At 36.6% G+C, this 22,277-nt stretch overlaps 2 protein-coding genes across 2 annotated transcripts in view; both read right to left on the bottom strand.

Annotated features, from left to right (window-relative positions):
• Window positions 1-556: 556 nt before the first annotated feature.
• Window positions 557-18,723, bottom strand: LOC121422274. The gene is made up of 17 exons (XM_041617191.1): window positions 18,531-18,723; window positions 17,828-18,175; window positions 17,255-17,350; window positions 16,375-16,731; window positions 15,188-15,280; window positions 14,135-14,367; window positions 12,444-12,594; window positions 11,340-11,456; window positions 10,850-10,966; window positions 9,426-9,521; window positions 8,081-8,185; window positions 6,114-6,242; window positions 4,500-4,859; window positions 4,072-4,237; window positions 3,144-3,415; window positions 1,719-1,858; window positions 557-877 (listed from the first exon to the last, which is right to left on the bottom strand). Exons 1-17 carry the CDS (start codon window positions 18,544-18,546, stop codon window positions 716-718), a joined length of 2,958 nt encoding a protein of 985 aa, XP_041473125.1. The 5' UTR covers window positions 18,547-18,723; the 3' UTR covers window positions 557-715.
• Window positions 18,724-19,342: 619 nt separating this feature from the next.
• The window catches only part of LOC121422272, a 110,550-nt gene continuing 107,615 nt past the window's right edge, over window positions 19,343-22,277 (bottom strand). Inside the window, exons 49-51 of the mRNA XM_041617190.1 lie at window positions 21,700-21,912; window positions 19,944-20,342; window positions 19,343-19,542 (exon numbers count right to left, since the gene is read on the bottom strand). Of these exons, the coding sequence (XP_041473124.1) occupies window positions 19,397-19,542; window positions 19,944-20,342; window positions 21,700-21,912 (758 nt within the window). The 3' untranslated portion in view covers window positions 19,343-19,396. The remainder of the gene's footprint in view (window positions 19,543-19,943; window positions 20,343-21,699; window positions 21,913-22,277) is intronic.

Here is a 22,277-nt window from a genome sequence, read left to right as displayed (position 1 = left end):
CACGTCACATGACGAAGGTCAAAGGTCATTTAGGGTCAATGAACTTTGGCCGCATTGGGGATATCTGTTGAATTCCCATCATAACTTTGAAATTTTATGGATCTGATTCATGAAACTTGGACACAATAGTAATCAAGCATCACTGAAAATTTTGTGCAAGTTTCAGGTCTCATGATTAAGGTCAAAGGTCAATGAACTTTGGCCGAATTGGGTGTATCTGTTGAATTACCATCATAACTTTGAAAGTTTATGGATCTGATTCATGAAACTTATACATAAGAGTAATCAAGTATCACTGAACATCCTGTTCGAGTTTCAGGTCACATGATCAAGGTCAAAGATCATGTAAGGTCAATGAACTTTGGCCATGTTGGGGTTTTTTGTTGAATAACCATCATATCTCTGTAAGTTTGTCTAGTTCATAAAAAGTGGACATAAGAGTAACCATGTATCACTGAACATCTTGTGCGAGTTAGAGTAGTATTCAAAGTCAGCACTGCTGCTATATTGAACCGCGTGATGCAGGTGAGATGGCCAGAGGCATTCCACTTGTTGAATTGACAATGTTATAAATATATAATATCCCCCGTTTGTTGGAAAGTTTGGAATATATGGTATTTCAACACAACATGTACAAAATCCATTCAAAACAATCGATCTCTGTGCTACTTGCCGATGTCATTTCCTTTTTACGTGCAAATGCAAGCCCTTGACTTTAGTTGGCACGGACTGTATCAATAATGAAATCCATAAAACTTGAGACACGGGTCTGACCAGCAGGCTTGTACCTTCCACCGCAGACCTCACCCCAGCTGGTAACGCCAACAAGTGTCCATCTACCACCGAACTGCTGAACGACGGGTCCACCGCTGTCCCCCTGCTTGGTTGAATCATTCAATGTTTAGTTATAAACAACAGAATACTAGGCATATCTGAATGGGAGGCATGGGGCGAAGGTGGGGGAATTGCCCTATGATAACATTTTGATGACCCCTTTTTTTCTTAGTTGCCTTGTGACAATCATTTTACGGGTATGCCCCTGTATCAGAACCACTGAAGTTGTATTACTAATATTTTCACAAATCTTGAGTCCCATGTACGTCATGACTATTAATGGAGCAGTGACATTACCCTTACAGCCGCCATATGGCGAGTTGGAAAACATCAGTTTCAACATATTTTTACCAGTACCATGTAGGGGGTTGAATAAAAATAAAGAAATTGGTTGTTTTCAACTCGCTCTGCGGGCAACGCAAGGGAAATGTAACAGAAGCACAAGGGGAAAATATCAGTCCAATCATAACCCTGGAACAGTTCCAGTGTAATTTGAAAGGGGGCACATTTTAAAAAAAAAATCCCAAATGAATGAATGCTGAGGGTATGCAGTTCACCTTCACACTTTTTAAACTGATGTTTTTTCCCCTTTCCCGTCACTTCTTGATCAAGGGGATGATCGCCGCCCTGGTTCACAATTTTTGAAGTTTCTTCAATTCTTGAAACTACATGTATAAAGTGAAGAATTAAAGACACTAATTCATCTATATTTTTTTTACTTCATAAGGTGGAACAGCTATTCAAATCTTCAAACCAAATAATATATTACAATGTTTGTAATAATATTGACCAAAATTTGATAGTAAGCCCATTGTGTACTGTACGATCTTCTTGATGGGCTAAAGAGGAACAGTGACAAGTGATGAAAAAAAGCGCTATCTTACTGTACAAAGGCCATTGTATCCGTCCGGGTACATCATACAGAACATTGAAGGTAGGACACGTAAAACATCAATGTTTCTCTGACAAATGTCATTTGGTATCACAGGCATACGAGCTACCTGAAGATAGTCAGGTTGGGGGCCTGTGAGATGAGAAATCAAAGGTTTATGCCGGTATAAGGCTGCTCACTGTGTTAACTATTATAACAAAAATAATAATGACATTTATATAAAGTAGTGCTTATTACATTCTGTTTCTAAGAAGTGCTTTACATTGCAATGAGCATAACCCCGGTCATCGATCCTGACATGCCTGCACATAGTGTAAATACTTTCTCCACTACCCTGTGGAGCATTCCAACAAGAGTTCTAATACTACATAGGCTTTCACATCCTAACATATACCCATTTAACACCTGGGTGGAGAGTGTGGCAAAGTGTTGGTTGGCGCCTTGCCAAAGGATGCCAGGCCGCTGTGAGATTCGTACACGTACGATAGATGTGTTTCCAAATAAGTCCGCATACTTTTTGAACGCATTGGCACTCTGTATAAGCCATGTATAAAGTGTATGTGGGTGATGGTGGTTGGGTGGGTGTGTGTGTGTGTCAGGTGGGTGGAATAGCATTTTCAATACTTCCATATAAACTTGGTTCAGCATAATATGCTGATATAGGTTTATATGAAAGGTCCAGTATGTAGACAGAGAGAGTCTGTATAAAGGATAAAATTTTGTTACAATACAAATGATAACATTTTGTCTTATTACACAATCAAAAAACAATTAAATGTCTCTCCTAGATATACAATATAACAGCGCCAGCTACGACAAAGGGCTGATGAAGTTTGCAGCCTAAGCAAAAGAGAGCTTGCAAAAAACGGTCAATTTTCCATGAGTTATTTTATTTATTTATTTATCATTTATTTAGCACTTCAAACATATTAAGATTTACAAAGCAATATCAAACATTAAATAAAATGACATAAAAATTATACAGGTACGTGCAATATTAGATAGCAGTTTGCCCAGTGCATCAGTTGGTGGCCAGGGAAGAGGAGAGCAAACTTAATCACTGTGACCGAATGGTCCCTCCGCCCAACCAACCGACGCTCTGGAAATACTGGTAAAATTTGCATGAAAATAATCGAATCAGAAAATGAATAGGGATTATCAAATTGAAAATGATTGCACTAAATGTAAATGTAGATGTCCGATTTCAAGTTATATTCAAAGGGGTCTAAGGATAAGGTAATCAGTGTATAGGTAAATAAATGTAACTGAAATTTAGGAGTGTGGAATAAAGAATGTTTCCTCTTGTCTACACACCAATCAGATGAAGCTTTTCAGTGAACAAACATACCAAATTATGACTAAAAACTGAGTAATGATGTTTTCTAATGTGAAAATACTGAAAGTGTGTTGTACTCACTGTATCGTCTAGTGTAGCTACCCCATCCTGTGAAGGTGACATAAGAACCAACTTCTAAAACATCATCAGGAGATGGGAGGCAGACCGGTCCAATTTCATTGGTAAAAGTAAGCGGTTGCTTCAACTTGATTACTGCAATGTCATGGGTCAATCCTTCGCGACTGTACAGCGGGTGTTGGAAGTATTGCCCAACCTCATGGATGGCACCACCAGAGTTCAGTAGAGGCGACAAGGATCCTGCTTGGATTGTGAAGTTGCCAGGTGGTAAATCACTAGAAAATGAAGAAACAAAAGCCTAAATAAAACCCCATCGATTTGACCAAAGGATGATTTCACTTAAAAAGGTTTATTGGCACCTGAGACATGGCTGAAGGATTATCCACTTCTAACAGTCTATCTGTTATCGGTGTAAATTGGGCTGACTTTTCTTATGATGAATGATACAATAAATAATTCTATACAAGTAGAAATTGTGGTACTGTTCTGTAAACTGACAGATGAAATGGGAGACCACGATGACAAACACGACTCATATTAATTGAATCATTCTCAACATACAATGAACTTCTTTGGTGAAATGTTTACATCGATACCTAATGGATCCAAAATTCTCTGTTGAGGCATTTGATGCATCCCCCCATATCTGATCCACTATCTTTGAAATTGTATCTCTGATAAATTTGAATGACCAATAGAAGAATCAGGGGGACGTTTCATAAAGCTGTTTGTAAAATAAGAGCGACTTTAAGAATGACTGGTGAACCATTCTTAAGTGCTAAACCATCGCCAATGAATATTCTGTTGTATATCATTTTTATCACAATAAATGATCACCAGTCATACTCAAATTTGCTCTTAACTTACGAACAGCTTTATGAAACACCCACCCGTATTTGTAATTTTGAGGGGTAAATAACCGTAGACTTACACACAGTGAGCAGCAGTTACTATCCAGTCTGGGCTAATAATGCTGCCAGCACCAAGAAATATATCATTCCAGTAGAGAGAAACCTGCCAAGGCCATGAGCCTAAACTGGTTACGTCCTGTCCATGTGTTACCCGATGCAATTCGACAGCCGGCCGACGACCACATTCTTCAAATATCAAGGAAAAAAAAATTTGCTTAATAATTCCCCTAAAATGTTAATTTTGCTAGACAGACTCTTGGTTTGGTCTCAAAAGTTGTGCGAGACTTGTATTGAAAGTAAGAAGTCGGTGAACGATGCAATCAAAAAATTTTGCGCAGTGGATTTATTGTGAAAAATGTTGAGGGGGGATTCAGTCTTTCTTTTTAGGGTTAAAGTGATTTCTAGTACAAGTAACTTTGTAGGTGAGGTTTCAGTATCATGTATATACCTTGATCAGGTGCCCAAGTGGGCTCGGATTCTGGTTCGGGTTCCGGCCCCCATGTTGGTTCTGGTTCCGGCTCCCATGTGTGTTCAGGTTCTGGTCTTTGCGTACCTTCTGGATCTGGTCTCCATGTCGGTTCTGGTTCAGGTTCCCATGTTGGCTCCACTATGGTTGCTGTTGTATGCTTCGGTTCTGGTCTCAAAGTGGATACTGATTCTGTTTGATTAGTGATTGTCCCATTCAGAGTAGAGTTATCAAATTCTGACTCGTCGCTACCATCAATGCAATTAGGATAACCATCATTGACCAGGTCAACTGCCAGGCACCCCGAAAAATCCAGGCACTGGAAATAATTTCCAGGACAGTCTATGAAAATAATGTAAAATTTATGTATATTAAATATTACTTTGTTTGAATGTATACGATCATGGAATATTTCATAATGTATGCATTTAACACAAACCTGTTATACAGTGCGTATCAAAAAAAAGTTTACACTTTGAAAAAATCCTGTAAAATTATACGTACATATGTAATTTCCAGAAGATTTTTCCACACTTTAACATTGGTACAAATCCATTTAAACAAATGACGATATAACTGTCGAAAAATATTTTTGCTTGAGTGAGCACCACTCACTTTTGAAAAGTTAGTGAAAAATGATTTGCGCAGAACTTTGAAATAGTTATGCGGATAAAAGTAGACCTTAATCATGAAGAACATATGTAATTTAGATAGGAAAATTGATTTGAAGATATCTTTTACCCTTTCAAACTTGTTTCCTTGCCAAAAAAACTTCGAAGAGTGCATTTCGCCCAACCCCACTTCCCCACATACTGAGGCCATCGTGACGATATTTGCTTTACACTGAGCTGTAATTTACATGAAATGGCTAAGGCATGATTTTCATTTTGATAATCATTGTCAAATTTGGGAAAAGTGTGGAGAAACAAGTATTAAATGAAAAATGAAAAGTAAACCCACTTTAAATGATAAAAACTTAGTGAAAAAATGCTAGAGATGTCTGAAATAGACTTTTGTTCAGATTCAGTTATGTCCCAAGATCCAGCTGGCACAAAAAGGTTAAAGGTTATGCTTACTAAGTGTTAAAATGTCAATTTGGGCGGCAAAATTGTTACAAGATGCTTGAATGTATCCGTTTTATTTCAATTGACTAAAAGTGCAAGGGAAATGTATGAGAAATGTGTCACAGGGTAAGTTTAATTTCGCCCTTTCCACTTGACACAGCGTGAAAACGAGCATTTCTGCGCAAACAGATTTATGCGAGCTTTACAAAAATGGACAGTGCTCACTCAAGTGTAACATTCTGTCAAAACTTTTACTTTCATTGGATAGAGGAGACTCAAATCTAAGATTATATGTGAAAAAAATACCCACATGTTGTATATTTTTTAATTCACAGGTCTTTTTCAAAGTGTAAACTTATTTTTGATACGCACTGTATAATCATTTTAACATTTAATGTCATTCCATTGAAAGAATATAAAAAATTGCTTTAAAATGAAAATGTCAATATCAATTCCAAAAAACTGAATAGAAACCTACACATCCTTTTTTTTCTCTCAAAATTTCTGATATGAAAAAAGTCATAAGGCTTACATCTGCAATTTTCTTCTTGTTCATCCAAGAGGTCGTCTTCGCAGTCATATTTTCCATCACATAATTTCCAGAAAGGCACACAAGATCTGTTCCCATGGTTACCACATTCAAACTCAAAACTGGAACAAACTGCATTGGGAAGATGAAGGCAAGGAAAGAGGATTAAAAATGATAATTGGGGAAGAGTCAAATAGAGAGCAAGAGAATGGAAAAGCATATGATGGAACAAATGATGGAAATTGAAAAAGAGTGGGAAAAAAGAAAAATGCACTTTTGATGTTTTTTATATATCACTCTAATATAAAAAGATAATAATACTATAATAACAGATGAAGTCATGGTCAAATGAAAGTAATCTAAAGCATAATCAAACTTTAAGTGGGTACACATCTGGAATAAACACTTCTATGTAAATCTACTCACATTAAATATTATATTTTAATTATTTTGGGCTCTTTTCCGGAGACGATCACCTAACACTATTGACCTTTGAGCATGGGTTTTTCAAGGCTATGACTTCGTAGGAGATGGACATGTTTCAGCAAGCTCTCCTCCTGTTATGTAAGGAATATACTTATCAAGCTACAAGGAAGTTTTAGACATGAGCCAAGAAAAAATAATTACAACTAATGTAAACTACCAGATCCAAAGAAATCAGTGAAAATCTCTGCATCTTTTAACAAAATGGAATGCACTCCCATCAAATTGGTCAAGAGAAAGCCCACAAAGCTCCCATATATGACGCCAAACCGACAAGATTACAATCACATGATGCATGGCCCACCAAAAGCCGATTGTCATTCATCAAGGCCATTGGAGAGTTAAAGTCCGTGTTCACCAGATTGACGATGGAAGTCAACAAAGTCAACTCCAAATTAGATAATGCAATCGACAAACTACATGCCATCAAATGAGACCTCTCATCTACCAAAGACAGTCTCCAAACTCATAGTGTTTCATTTGCTCATGATAAAAATAATTAACATTGAAAAGGATAACCTCCAAGTACTCAAAAGTGAGATTGACAAAATCATGGAAAATTTGGAAACTAACCTCAATTTACTGGAGATGCATGACAGATAGCAAAATTTATTGTGCTAGGTGTGCAAGAAAACAAACCTGAATATATATTTGCTGTTGGTCAAGACATGTTATGTAATTTTCTAAGAATAACCCGGGAAGAAGCTGCCCAGATTCCCATCACAAACGCAGATAGGATACCATCTTCAAAACATCACAATGGAAATCCCAACTTTGCTTTGCCTGATCCCATCATCATCCGATTTGTAAAGATGCCGGAACATGATCGCCTCAACGCTTTTGAATGCCAACCTAGATGAGCCCGATCAAATCGCACTGGGGTACAGATGCTCATGGTCGCATCAACTGACGCCCCTGTCACACCCCCTTCCAGATACACCACCCCAGTTTCCGCTACCTATTCTCCTCTAAAGGGCCAAGTTCACAATGCCAACCCTGCCTTTCCCATGTTACCATTCACACAGACCTGCCCAACCTGAAGAGGGAGAGGGGTCGCTTGGCTTCTAAAGCCTATAATCTTCGACACGAGCAGAATGTATCAACAAGAATACGACTTGTAGGAGCCAAATTATTACTTCAAACGCAAAAGATCAGCAGAACAGACACCCTCATCAAACAGCATGGAGCAACTGGTCACCCTGAACACAGATCAGCACAAGGAATTACAGTTAGACAGAAGTTAGCAGGCCCTGTCATCCATTGAAAATAAAAAGATGCCACCACGATGTTAGCCTGCCTGTATGAAATTACGATACCATCCCATTTGTCTTTCGATGTCTTTCCATATTCAAATCATTTACCATCTCTTTATAGTGATTTAAAAAAAAAAATTATGAAACACTTTCATTAATAATGTCAATGTACATGTAGGTAGCTACATGTATTGTGTTGCACCTAACTAGAAATACTGTCTTTGTATTACTTACAGCAGTCCTCTTCATCTTTGCCATTGGCACAATCCACATAGCCATTACATACATCATTCTTTAGGATACATCTCTCGCCACAGTCAAACTGATGGGAAGCACAGGCTGTAAATGTAAAAATTGATCATGACAACATTATAACCCCATCAGATTGACAACAAAATCATACATCAAAATAAATGAAAATTATTGTACTGTATTTGATTTCCATCAACTGAAAAAAAAATGAGTTTGATAATTAGTATGATAATGATGATAACAGTAAAAAAAGACTAATGTTTGAAATAATTTTGGTAATGATAATGATTTTTGCTGATGTGGTTTACGGTACACCATGTGGAGTGTTATAGAAGCAGTGGATAGAAGAAGAGAAGGAAGTGGATAGGCGAGAAAGTGGAGATTTGAGAATAGAGTATTCTTTCTTGAGAATAGTCCTGAAAAGGACTGTAAACCAGAAGGAATGTTGAGTGAGAACAGCTCGAGTAGTAGAGCTGATGAGGAGATGCTGGCTTGCGTCGGCGAGTAGAGATGATGAGTAGTAGAGAGACTCGACGTTTCGGACAGGTTGACTGTCCGTCTTCAGGAGTGATAGAATACTCTATTCTCCAATCTCCACTTTCTCGCCTATCCACTTCCTTCTCTTCTTCTATCCACTGCTTCTATAACACTCCACATGGTGTACCGTAAACCACATCAGCAATTGTACATGCCACCATGCAAACCTTCAAACAACATCTGATAATGATTTTGTTGGATAATAATGCATCTGATAAGAGTTCCACCAACTACAACAACAGTTTCTTCACTGACATAAGTTTATACCTGTATGCCTTTTCTTATGTACAGTATGTCTGATTCAAATAAATGCTGGGAAACAATGATAAAGATTTAATCCCTTCTCTTTATAGAAAAAAATACAGCCACATACCCAAGGTGTTCATTAAAACAAGTAAGCATTTTCAGTCCTCGAATTAGGTATTAAGAAATAAGGCAATATAGTTTTATGGCAGTGCACTTGCAAATTGGAAACAGGGAGCCAACAACACAGACAGTATCTCTTGATTAAAACAAAAAAAAAACCTTAAATTTCAATCTCTAGAAACCAAAAGTAAATTAGGTTATAATACAGCATTTCATTTCTCGGTAATAGATGGAGCTGAACAATATTTTCCTTTTATAACTGATTTCATTTTCAGTTAAATAATATTTATCATTTTATATTTTATATTACATGTATATTATATTACATCACATTACAAAAGTCATGTAGGCATATTCCAAGTAATAGAAAAGTTGCTGTTCATATGCTTAAAAACCCTGAATGAATAATAAAACTGATTGATACCACAATGCTGATGTTCATCAGTGCTGTCTCCACAGTCATTGAATCCATCGCACACAAACCTCTCTGCGATAATCCGCCCGTTGTCACATTCAAAAGCTATATGAGATAAAACATGGATGTTGATTTTCATTTTCTGTTTTAAAACATCGGGCAATTTGATTGTATCTTAGGAATGTCGTTGAGAATCATATTTCTGAATTTGAATATGAATTGAACGAAGTAACCATGTTCCATGGCTTACATGTGCATTATATTACTTGTCAAATATAACAATATGTACCATTTCTACAGCGCAGCTACTATACTAACATACTCTACTGCAATTTACATTTGGTATATTATCACCCCGGCTGTAGCCGAGCTGCCATATAGGCGCTCAAGCATTCAAGGAATTTCTTCCTACTGGGTACCCATTTACCTCACCTGGATTGAGTGCAGCACAATGTGGAAAGAGTAAGAGAAAGTGAAAGAGAACAAAAAAGAGTAAGAGAAAAGGAGGGAGACAATTTTTGTAACAAGTGGAATGCCTCTGGCGGTCTCACCTACATCACGCGATTCAATATAGCAGCAGTGCTGACTTTGAAAACTACTATAACTCGCACAAGATGTTCAGTGACACTTGGTTACTCTATTTCCACGTTTTATGAACTAGACCAATACACTTACAGAGATATGATGGTAATTCAACAGATACCCCCAACATGGCCAAAGTTCATTGACCTTACATGACCTTTGACCTTGATCATTTGACCTGAAACTCACACAGGATGTTCAGTAATACTTGATGAACTAGGTCCATATACTTCCTAAGTTATGATGTCATTTCAAAAACTTAACCTTAGGTTAAGATTTGATGTTGACACCGCCGCCGGAAAAGCGGCGCCTATAGTCTCACTCTGCTATGTAGGTGAGACAAAAACCAGACTTAATAGATGACCAAAAATCAATATGACAAATATCTGTCATCAATAGCAAATTTTAACTTCTAGAAGAGCATGAACATCTTGCTTGGAATGCACAGCTTGGTTAATATTTTCCCTGCCATGTATGCATACCTATCCAAATGCAAGATGCAAAAATTATCAAAAGGAATCACTGAGAAGAGTATTTCCATACTAATCATAAATCCACAAAGTATTCTTAAGCTCATTACAAATAAATATATTTTAATCATTGTGATCAAATTGGAGAATCACCCAAAACGTGGATGCATAATGGAATGCCTCGGTGTATACCGTCTTCCAACTGGGCATGAAATGTCTAACATTGCCATTTTTGCATGCTTTCTTTCAGTCTTTGTTATCCTCCGATTCCCACCGTACATCACAAATTCCCTATTCATTATAGGATCCTATATCTACTTCTACTGTTCTGCTCTTTCCACAGCTGTGAAAAGGGGATGGCCTTTGATATAAAACACTTACTGCAATCAAGTTCATCATCAATGCACTGAGGATGTCTATCGCAAAAGTCAAGACGGTGAAGGCAAACACTTCCCAAGGTCGGTAGGGTGCACCTTGCTTCCCAAATACTTGGACACTCTTCAGGAATAGGAATGGAGAAATAGAATGAAATATATTTAATTCGGTAATAAGTTTAAACAGGAGGAAAGAGGTAAAAAAAATTAACAAGAATTATCATGTAGGGGTTAAAAATATTGCAATTACCAAGTAGCTTGCTTAAGCATGCAGATATACATGTAGCCCTAAACTTTGAAGAGACTGAATTATCTCTCAAGTTTCTACTCTAGAAACGTGAGAAACGGTATGATGTTTCAGAGCTATCAACAAATGGACTTATAGGGAAAAGGAAGAAAGCATATAATGAATAATAGCTAGTGAACTTATTTCAAACAGTAAAGAACTCGTCATCTCAGGCTAAAAATGGGAATGATTGTCATGATTAAAAACTTACCACAGCCATCTTCGTCCTCCCCATCGAAGCAATCGAAAACCCCATTACATGTATCTTGCTCATTGTAGCATCCTGCGAATACTCCAGAACATGGTATTTGATCAGCTTCACACAGATCTGTGAGTTTATCAAGTTAAGAATAATGGTCCTCATGAATACATTAACAGAGACATCATTTAAATTTTATGACTAGCTAATATTCAGGTCATGATAAAGTTTACGACTAATGGCCACCACGCATCTTGTGAGTGGTCTAGGATCCGATTTTGGAACAAATGGCATTTTCTTTATTTTTGAGAAAATATGAATGAAGAGAATGTATATGCTCGAGGTTCAAATTAAAAATACCAATACCAAACTTCTGGATGATTGCAAGCCTTTAATTTAATATGTTTCAAATTGTAGCATACCGTATGACTGCTGTGATGCCATTGCAATTAGGTATTTAATTTACATTTATGCTATTACAAGAGCACTATTGTCATGGATTTGAACATCAGTGTAGATAATGATTTATAACTTTCTAGAGTAAGATGATCCATATCTTAAGATACGGCACGAATAACAGCTAGCTAATTATTCAAAAATCAAGTCGCAGACTGATAGTAAGGTGTGCAGTGCACTTAGCGGTCCTTATGAATAGCAGCTATTTTAATTGGTCACTAATGGCAATGCCCTTTAATATTTACTTATAATTTTCAAAAGTGTTTGGGAGGTTTGAAAAAAAATATAAGACCTGAAACAAAATATTTGGTGATGATTATTTCATGCTTGTTCATTTGTACATTGCCGTAACTAAGACCAGAATTTGATCGGCAAGATATGTCACCATGTATCCAATCAAAATTTACTTTCATGATGTGTAATAGATCTACTATTGCCACTTGACTTTTGTTTTATTTTATTTATCTACCTATTTATTTTCATCCCTAGAATTTTTATTACTTTCAATGTATATAAGGGGGGTGGGGAACTGACAGCAGAAATACATATAACAATGATAATGGAATAATTAATTCCTTCAATATTTCTGTACTATTCTGGCAAATTAAAAAGAAAAAGTTATTACATCTACAAAAGAATTAAAGACAAATAGTGATTTACATGAATCATCGCTGACACCATGGACCTCAAAGAAAAAGCTCTCTGCAGAAAAGCCACCAGAAACCCTCTCATATCGAATCCAAAGAGATTGAAGTCGAAGTACAATATCTGGTAAGGATTCTCTAGAGGCATCAAAATATGCTGATTCAAGCTGAAAATGGAATGTTCATACAAATAGTAGGAATCAACTTATTTTTCAATAAGATATCAGGGCAAATTGTAATCAGACTAAACACTTTTTTAAAGATTAAGAAACAAGTAATCATTTCATGTGTAGCCATGTTAGTGTATCCACAGAATATACAAATGCAAATGTTGTTACATATATGTATGTAGGGGAAGGCGGGGTAAGTTGTGACAGTTTTTGCTTTTTGCATGTTAGAATTGATATGATTAATAATCTTGTCGAAATAAGTACCTTGCTTTGAAATTTCATTCTTCTGAAATATTTTCCACCTATATATAACTTTCTACCCCAACACTGAAAGTCATCGTGACCTTTGAAAAAACCGATGTCAAATGGCTCAACTTGCCCCATATATGGGGTAAGTTTGAGCCACCTTCTGGGGTAAGTTGAGCCACAAAAACTATGTACAAAATGTATGGGGGGAGAACCAGCATGTCAATGTTTTGTTTAAAGTCTTTTCACTAGCTAATTCTCTATTTAAATACTAACATCCTGTAAAAGGAAAAGAGCAGTCATGTTAATTTGCTCCTTTCAGCCTGTATTTCAATCGATTTTTATGGTTTGTTTGTTTTTTTAAGATACATTACCATAGGAATTTCCATGGCTCAACTTGCCCCATGCTGTTTGGCTCAACTTACCCCAGTCCGAACTTAGTGCGATAATTTTGTATCCACACATTTATTATGCATCCATCATATAAAAGACTATGACAAGAATGAAGATCCATACCTGGACTAATAATGTTGTTATCATGTCTTTATTATATTTAAAGACGTGTTTATAAAGCACTTATCTATTTCACACTCTTTTTTACTTTTTTGGCTGAAATTCACATTTTTCCCTCTAAAAAACTACTTTTTGTTTCAAAGTTGGAAACAATGTGGTGGGGTTAGGGGTTATGCTATGGGTCATCAATACATGACACCACCACAATGTCTGACTCATTCATTATTGGCCTGGGGCTGGTGGCTCAACTTGCCCCTATGCTCAACTTACCCCGCCTTCCCCTACATATATGCACTTATTTCTTTCTGTGGTATTTCATCAAATTATGATTGAAAGTAATGCCAAATTCAAAGTAAACAAAGGCAGGTTTTATATCCTTATATAAGCATGAATATACATGTATTGCATATTCTGCATACAAGATATACTATAATATCTATGATATAGAAATCATTTGATGTTTACAAACTTAAAACAGAATTCAATTCGACTACATGTAAGTTTGGTATTTGCTATATTTTTTATCTTTAAAAAATCATAAATTGTGATCTAAAATACAATCACATCTTAGCAATTGTTCTATCTTACATGTATAATGATAAAATGAAGAATTTTATTATGAACTCACACCAAAAAATACAATATCTGAATTTAAATAATTGATTTGATATTTCATAAAATGAAACAAACAGTAAATAAAAGATGGTTGACTTCAGCAGTCCTACTTTTGTGATTAGTGTTTTGTAAAATTGAAAAATCCTTTGAAATAACATCATACCTTAAATATGATGCTTTCATGGTTCTGTAAATCAGTTCCTGAACCTAATGTCATTGTATCCTCAGGCTCAAGAACAAGACCCCGGACCTTGATAAGAAGATTCATATCGGGACTTGCTCCTATGAATCTCCAAGTGAGCTGGAAAGGTTTGGTTGAATCGAAGTACTCACTAAACCATGTAGGTAATATGATGAACCTGCCCCCAATGCCAATGTTTAGTTCTTCCATCGGATCTGGATTTACAAGTGAAAAAAAAAATGCTTCTCTTTAAGGTAACATCTTAAAGTTTCCATAGCAATGAATGACCCAGTGCAGATGTTTCAGGGCACACAGTGAGATCTTTTGTGGACATGTGTTAAGTCTTAAAAAGGACCACCAAAATTTGACGTTTTGACTGAGGTGTGTTCTTGACAACTTCAGGAGAAGTCCCCATGTTTAGGAGAGTGCATATCTTTGCAAATGTATTAAATTCAAGTGATTAATTTCAAAGAGTGAAACATATCAGTCAGGATAAGATATGAGAGAATACAAAACTATGGCATATCAAACGGCACTTGGTTCACATAACACCAACTTACTGAATAACTATACACATACATCTTTTTTATCTTTGATGTGTGAAATGTCATACACATATATTAAGCTAGTAACTGCAGTAGAATCTAAACATCTATATCGTTTATTAAAAGAAAATAAATGACTAGCTTTTTCATGTTATTTACCTCTTGTTGCACTTTTAATGAAATTTCACTGAAATGACTACACAACCAATTCACAAATAGCTGGTATGATTCCATATCAACACTGCATCCTCATATCATGTTAAAATGTTATATATTAACGATGTCACAAACAAGAATAAGTTATACTAAATTACTTACATGTAGGAACTGTGCTTTCATTTCAAACGATATCTTTAAAAATATGTTGATGGCAGCGATGAAATTATGCGAACCAATAAAAATAAAAAGAGCAATAAAAAAATCCCAAAAGAAAAACAAAGAGTAGAAAATGAAGAACACTGAGGTTATAATCTCATTGATCAGAACATACCGCATGATTCTTCATCTACCTTGTCCAGGCAGTTTAAAGTTCCATCACAATAGTTGGTTTCAGTGATCAGCCGATCACCACAGATGATGATGTCTGAAATCAGAACAAGTGATAAATGGTCAAGGTTTAGCAGTAACACAACACATCAACCATCCACATATCTTTCCATCCAATAATGAAATAATATTAATGATAATGATCATAATATTTAATAATAATGATAATAATGGGGGCATCAATGTCTAGTGGTTAATACAACTCTCCTTTTTCAATCCAAGGGATGGGTTTTCGAATCCAAGCCATCATATGTGCTTTTGTTCAGCAAGAAAAGTACCCATATTGTGCTGCACTCAACCCAGGAGAAGTGACTTGGTACCCGGTGGGATTGATTTGTTGGCAACGATATGGTGAATCAGCTATGGCAGGGGTAATAATATGATACCAAGTATCAAAGCGCAGTTGAGTATATGCATATGTTTTTTAAATAAATAAGACACATCCACTATATTCTCTTAGGGGACCTAGCATAACATACACCTCTGATATGATAATTAATCATCAGAATACATTGAGTACTTGACCAAGCAGAAAGTCATATCTTTAAGTCTTTGGAATAATCTGTCTGGGATCATACCTAATGGCCCAAATTCACAAAGTTGGTTTTGAAAACACACGGTTGAGTCCATGGTATATGCAGATTCCCTGTATAAATTACGCTTATTTTACCACATATATCAAAAAATGTCCAATGCTGGTGCTGAATTAAGCATAATTTATACAAGAAATCTGTGTAAACCATGGATTCAACCGTAGGTTTACAAAACCACCTTGATGAATTTGGGCCATTACGTGCCGTTAATGGGGTGTTATCAAGACACTGGTCGCTAATACTTTAAAAACTAACTTATCCATCGAAAGTACTTGTAAGAATTTAACGGCATGTATGTGGACTATCCACTACATACAGATGAAATTAATGCTTCTGCCATTGCTCCACCAAAATATATTACATATACACAAACTAACTTCTCCTCTGGCTCCCACCTGCAGTAGGTACAGGCATACAAAGAACAGCCAATGTATGAAAAATTAGGAGATGTACATGTACACACTGGAATATACAGAAGACTAAAACTAAAATCTTTCATTGCAGATGGCGGAACTTCAGCCTCTGTTTCACCACCCACCTTCCTTTGCCAATGTTGCTATTTCCATCTTGAACGCCATCCCAGTGTATGATCCACGTGCCTCAACGTGAACCTCGCCGGACGGGAAGACCTTGTCTGCGGCCTGGGAGTAGTCCTGTTCCAAATAGCCTTGAAGTAGCCAAGATTCATATTTGAATGTTCTGGGATCATCTGATATAACTTCTAGAGAAGCAGAGGGATCCCCTAAGAAAACCGACTGCAGGTTGACGATCATAGCTGATGATGTTTCATCGGAGTATACACTCCAAATCACGGAGAAATCCCTTGAGTAATGTATTGATGGATAACCATACGATGCCAGAGTAGCGGTTTCACCTTCCTTCACCATCACTATGGCTACAAAAAGAATGAGGAAATAAATACATTGATTAATAATTAAATTATCTTACGCTTAAAAGAAGCTCATTTTACTCAAAGGAAAAGTTGAAATTCAATGATCTGGGGCTATGAAAAAATGGAGTTTGAATCAGTTACAGTCTACTACAGTTGCAGACACACAAACTATGTAAAGGAGTGCAACTATTTCAAAAGATTGATATACATTCAATCTGAGAAGTCAAGTGTCTATTTTCGGGGGCAACAGTTTTGTCCTACACCCCCAATTGCTATAAACACTCTACCCCATTCACATCATACAAATTGATGGAAATATCTGGTCAAACTGCATCATTGATAAGCACGCAACTATTGTCATTGTACAATTTCTGTCCTATTCTGCAGGGTACAGATGCACAAGAAAATACAGGTTGAGAAATCATAAGATTCTTTCTTTACAACTGTTTTTTCCTCCTTTTCATAAGATATACAGTCCATAATTGGCATTTCATGGTGAAAAAACCCTGTCACTCATTTCACTTACGACAATAGCGTTCATCACTTCCATCTTCACAGTCGATGATGATATCGCAGTGTTTGTCCATTCCTATGAATTCCTGGTTTGGGCACAGGAAACTCTCTATGAAATGTTGACAGACAAAACCATGTAAGAAAAAGACTAGTTTGCAGCGTATATTGGTTAAAAGGTTTAAGAGATTTTTGTTTTAATAAATGAACTAACAGAAAAAAATGAAGCTCAAGGAAAATATCTTCATTCGTAAACATAACATAAATGATTTTAACACATTTGCTTTTTGTTTTATTAGTGATGAAAGAGTTCAATACCCACTGAATCATTTACGAGTGACAAAAGGAACAATTTTTTAAAATCTATTTTAAGCAGGCACAAAATCAAAGAAAGTCTTTAAATGAAGCTAAAAAGTTAAGCTACAAGAAACAGGCTGGATAGAGTAAATTCATTAGGCATTCAGACCTATCTGCCAATGAGTTTGTACTTAAAAAACCCCTCTTGTTATGGCCAAAACATTGACTGGTATCTATTATTTCAAAAAGGTTGTTGCCACTGATGCGGGAGGATACTGAAGCCTACATGTACCTTCTATTTCCACGACACTCAGGAGTAATCTGAAACCCCGGGCGGTCACTAGCTCATCAGTGGTGAACCTTATCCAGATGTGAGGTCCATGAGATGTCACGTTCAAAGGAACTGACGTCCCTGTTAAGCGAGCCACTTCTAAACTTTCCTCAAATCTAGGACCGAGGCCCTCATTAACAATCAAGTAATCATAACCTTCCTCAAGGCTGAAGTCTGTAAAGTGCGCCCTCACCCCATAACCAGGCGGCGTAGAGATCACCCAAGGTATCGAAGCGTCATTGTAGTAATTGTCAGGGTAATTTGGTGAGGCTAATACAGCAGTGTCTCCGTAGTCCAGCTCGAGATGTACTGTAATTTAATTATGAAAAATTATGAAAGGTTGAGCATCGGGGTAAGAGACAGTACTAGTGTAAACATGTGTGTGTGTGTGTGTGATTGAGGGTGTACATGTACAGTATGTGTGTGTGCATGAGGGAGATTTTGAACACATATCGTAAAGATAACAATAATAAGAATACTTACCTCAAAATCAATAGGCTTCCTGGGATCCATGCTAGTATTATGCACACCAAATTATATGAGCCTATATAGGTTAAGTTAAACTAAAGTTATCGTGTTTACAAAGAAAAAGTTAACGGACAGACAGACAGACTGACAAGCGAATACAGAGCGTGATACCATGATAGGTGAATCATACAAATACCTGGAAACGTTTCCATTATGGTGCACACTGCATCCCTGTCATCACAACAGTTGCCGTTCAAATGACAAAAGCTGTCACAGTAGCAGCCCTCTGGGTTACAGGGATACTTGGAATTGGTACAACAGCTATTCAAGCACGAGCCATTTACTCTTGCTGGTGGTAGTGGTGATGGAACTGCTGGAAATGGAGTAGTTGATTCTGTAAAAAAAAGACAAATAAATTTGAAAGTTGAAAGGATTTTTATCAAATGAATAATAGGGAGAGAAATTAGTACATACATGTATGACACAGTAATAAAACCACTGGTCACTCCACATATTACTTGAGGCAAACACGTAAACTATGATCCAATATGTAAAAATTATTGATATACAAAAATTAACGATCAGCAAACATTGTACAACCTTCACCATCGCAAATGCGACATTGAACATAATTGAGTTTTGAAACATCTTTCAATTTACTCTCGCAGTGGAAGCTTCCAAAAGCAGGTGCCAGAATTGACCTTTCTTGTGATTTGTCAAGCTGCGCACTAAAGCTGTGCTAACAAAAGCGGGACATGTAAAGATGATCGACAAACAGTCAGCTCTATATCTTTGACACTGAACAGTGCAGCGTTGATTGTGTTTGTGTTCTGCATTTTGTAGTTGAGTTTTCAATGAAGATTCATTTTGCTGTTTGAATTTGAAAATCGACATTGAACACACCCTTTGGTCAGAAGTGGAACTTACAACGTCCATTTAACTTGATCAATAAGAGCACTAAACACATTCACAAAGCTTGTTCGATGAAAGACCCTTAAAATTCTGGCTCTTGCAAATGATAAGGAATACTCTCAAAGGGTTAAACAAAGAAATTCATTAATTTCATGTATTGAATAAATTTCTTTCTTTGCACTTGCCACAATTAGATTCATCTGATGTATCCACACAGTCGACGATACCATCACAGACGAAGTTTCTTTCAATACATTGGCCATTCATACATTGGAAAAGAAAGCTCTGATTACAATCTGGGAATAGAAGACAAAGAGATAGGAAAATATTACGAAACTATTCAGCCACCTCATGCTCAAATGGGACTATTCAATTAGATTATTCCTTGTACTTTAGCCATTATGTACTTATTAATGTTGTTTAATTGTAATATGAAGTAATTTGCATCGTTTCAATTTGAAATGTATAACTTTATTTCATAAAGAGCGCATCGTGTCCTTACAGGTCTGAAATCTGCTATAAAAAAAGCTATGTTATTATCATTATCTTATATGTAATTATAATTTTGTCACAGTGTGCGGTATTTTGTGGTGTGTCACTACAAGGGGAAAGAAAGAAAATATCCCATGACAAAAATGAAACCCCTTTTGGGAACTAACTTCTATCATTAGGAAAGAATTTTGAGCTCATTTCTCACCAAAAGGAGGAAGATACTGGAAGTAGATCTCAAAACCCTTATGGGTGACGGAGCCATCGGTGACAAATTGTAGCCAAACATAGCGATGCGCTGATACATAAATGTTTGGAAGCACCCTCTGTTCTGGTAGAATGCCACTAGTGCCGTTACCAGTCAGGTGGAGTATCTGTGTACTCTCGTCAAAGGCATCAGAGTTGCCAGTAAAGAGCCGTACATAATCACAGCAAGGCTCCATATCAAGACTTCCAAAAAATACATACATCAAGCCAGGTCCAGCTGGAGCTACTACACGCAAAAGAATATTCTCCATATTGTTGTAGTTGTTCGGAAAGTTGGGTGAAGTAACCCTGATGACCTCACTCGAGTTAAGATTGAAGGTTGAATTTGCTAGGTCCACTTCTGCAAATGATTACGATATTTCAACAGGAAAATGCTTAATCTTAAAACACAAGACTCGAGCAGTGAGCTAGATGTCCCGGGATATTTGGACCTATCTCACATCTGAGAGGGGGAGGGGGTGGATTTCACCCCCTCCTGATACATGTATCTCTTCTGCAGATCTCGAGAGAGACGCGAAAATTTGAACAGAGATACATGTAGTGTGAGATGAAATCTACAAGGCTTTATGGTTATTTTTCCAAAATAATAAGACCTTACATGTATTTCATATGAACAAATCATGCTAACTTTTGCATAAAATAAATACAGCCCCTTAACAGCAAGGTTTCAATTCAGACTCTTTCAAGGATTCCTATCAATGCACTTCATGTATTTTGTTCTTTTTAACTTTTTTGTTTTTTATTGCTTTTTTAATGGAAATTGTTGTTAACCTAATTCTGATCTTTAAACAATATATAATAAATTAAGTTTAATCAGGAAAAGTACAAATATGAATTTTGACTAAAAACACACTTTGCATTGGATTTGTACATGAATTCCAGTTTTTAGGCTATTTTGGGTCTGACATGCACCTACATAATGTTGCATGATTTCGTAACCGCATACCTGGGCATCACAAATTTGGTCTAAAATTTTTTAGCAGACCTGAAAGTATAAAGTCAGTGAGTAGTGCAGTTGAAAAAATTTCTTGCAGCGGATTTATCGCTAAAAATGTGGTTCCGGGGCGCTTTAGGGTTAGCATTTAGGATCGCACATTTTTTATGATTTTTCTTTCTTTAAAGTCTGGCCAAAGCTCACATTGTACATGTATTGATCCAGCTTTTTGAATCTAGGTTAATATCTGGCCTGGCAATATCCGAGGATTCTTCCTTGAAAAATAAATTGAGATATTTTACTGTAGGGAACAGTAAAAAAATTGTATCGTAATCCATAATTCAATTTCCCTTGTGTATGAAGGCCTAAATTATTTCAGTTTTGAAAAGACCTATATTTTATGTCTCCAAATAAGCATATAATCTGTGTGCATGTTTATGTGGGAGCCTCTTGAATACATCATCATGAGCATGACACATAAATTTTAGAAAATTATAATGCGCCTATTCAAGAGGTACATGTATACCTGACCTACTTTGAAAGAGAGCAGGCAGAATAACTGGCTCCTATATCCAGGCTACTATGGAAGTAAAAGTCAAGAAGCTTTATTCCGTCCTCTTGCATCCACAAGAATCCTGCAAATGATTCAAATGAGTTTAAATCTGCAAGCTCTGTATAACCCCTTAAGGCAGTCATTGTGACCAGGTACAGCTCTGCAAGTACCCATGTGGAAATTTTCCACAGAATTTATAAGGCCACGTACCTGTCAAATTTGTCGGAAGAAACAACGTCCCATTGTCAGGGGGTAGGGCCGTTCCATTCACTTGGTTAGTACATACGGAAGAGTAGTCGTAGCAGCAGTTTCCATTATCACCACACATGCTGTCACAGTAACAACCCTCTGGGTTGCATGAATTCTCTGAATTCTCACAGCAGCTATTCATGCAGGAACCGTTACTTCTTGGTGAAGGGAAATCTGGAGAAAAAGTGACATGGATGAATGACTGCCACTTGATCCACAAACACTTTGTATTTCATGTCTAATTTGTTCAATAAAATAAGGATTTTTAACAATATTTTTTTATTAGCTTATACATCAAAATATGGAATAAAACAAATATGGTCCTGGCACCTCTAGTTGTATTATGGCATTTTGTTTTGTCACTTATTAAAAGATATTCAATACATGTGTGTGAGTGTGTGTGGGGGGGGTGCAGGGGTGTGTGTGTGTGTACATAAAAGAGACACAGAATACAACTTCGCGAGATAATGGATGTTTATTCCATCTAAGTTTTTGACGCGTCCCTGAAGAAGACATGGTGGTTCATTTAAAATTTGGAA

Source organism: Lytechinus variegatus, chromosome 10 (assembly GCF_018143015.1).
Source record: "Lytechinus variegatus isolate NC3 chromosome 10, Lvar_3.0, whole genome shotgun sequence".
Lineage (NCBI taxonomy): Eukaryota > Metazoa > Echinodermata > Echinoidea > Temnopleuroida > Toxopneustidae > Lytechinus > Lytechinus variegatus.
This window is presented reverse-complemented; position numbering and strand designations above follow the sequence as displayed.

Bases quoted from the DNA above. Each gene is read 5' to 3' on its own strand.
- LOC121422274 (XM_041617191.1), bottom strand. The intron at 8,186-9,425 runs GTATCAATCAGT...TTACATTTACAG, and splicing joins TGATGAACATCAGCATTGTG to CCTGTGCTTCCCATCAGTTT. The intron at 4,238-4,499 runs GTATATACATGA...TGATATTTGAAG, and splicing joins CACTTGGGCACCTGATCAAG to AATGTGGTCGTCGGCCGGCT.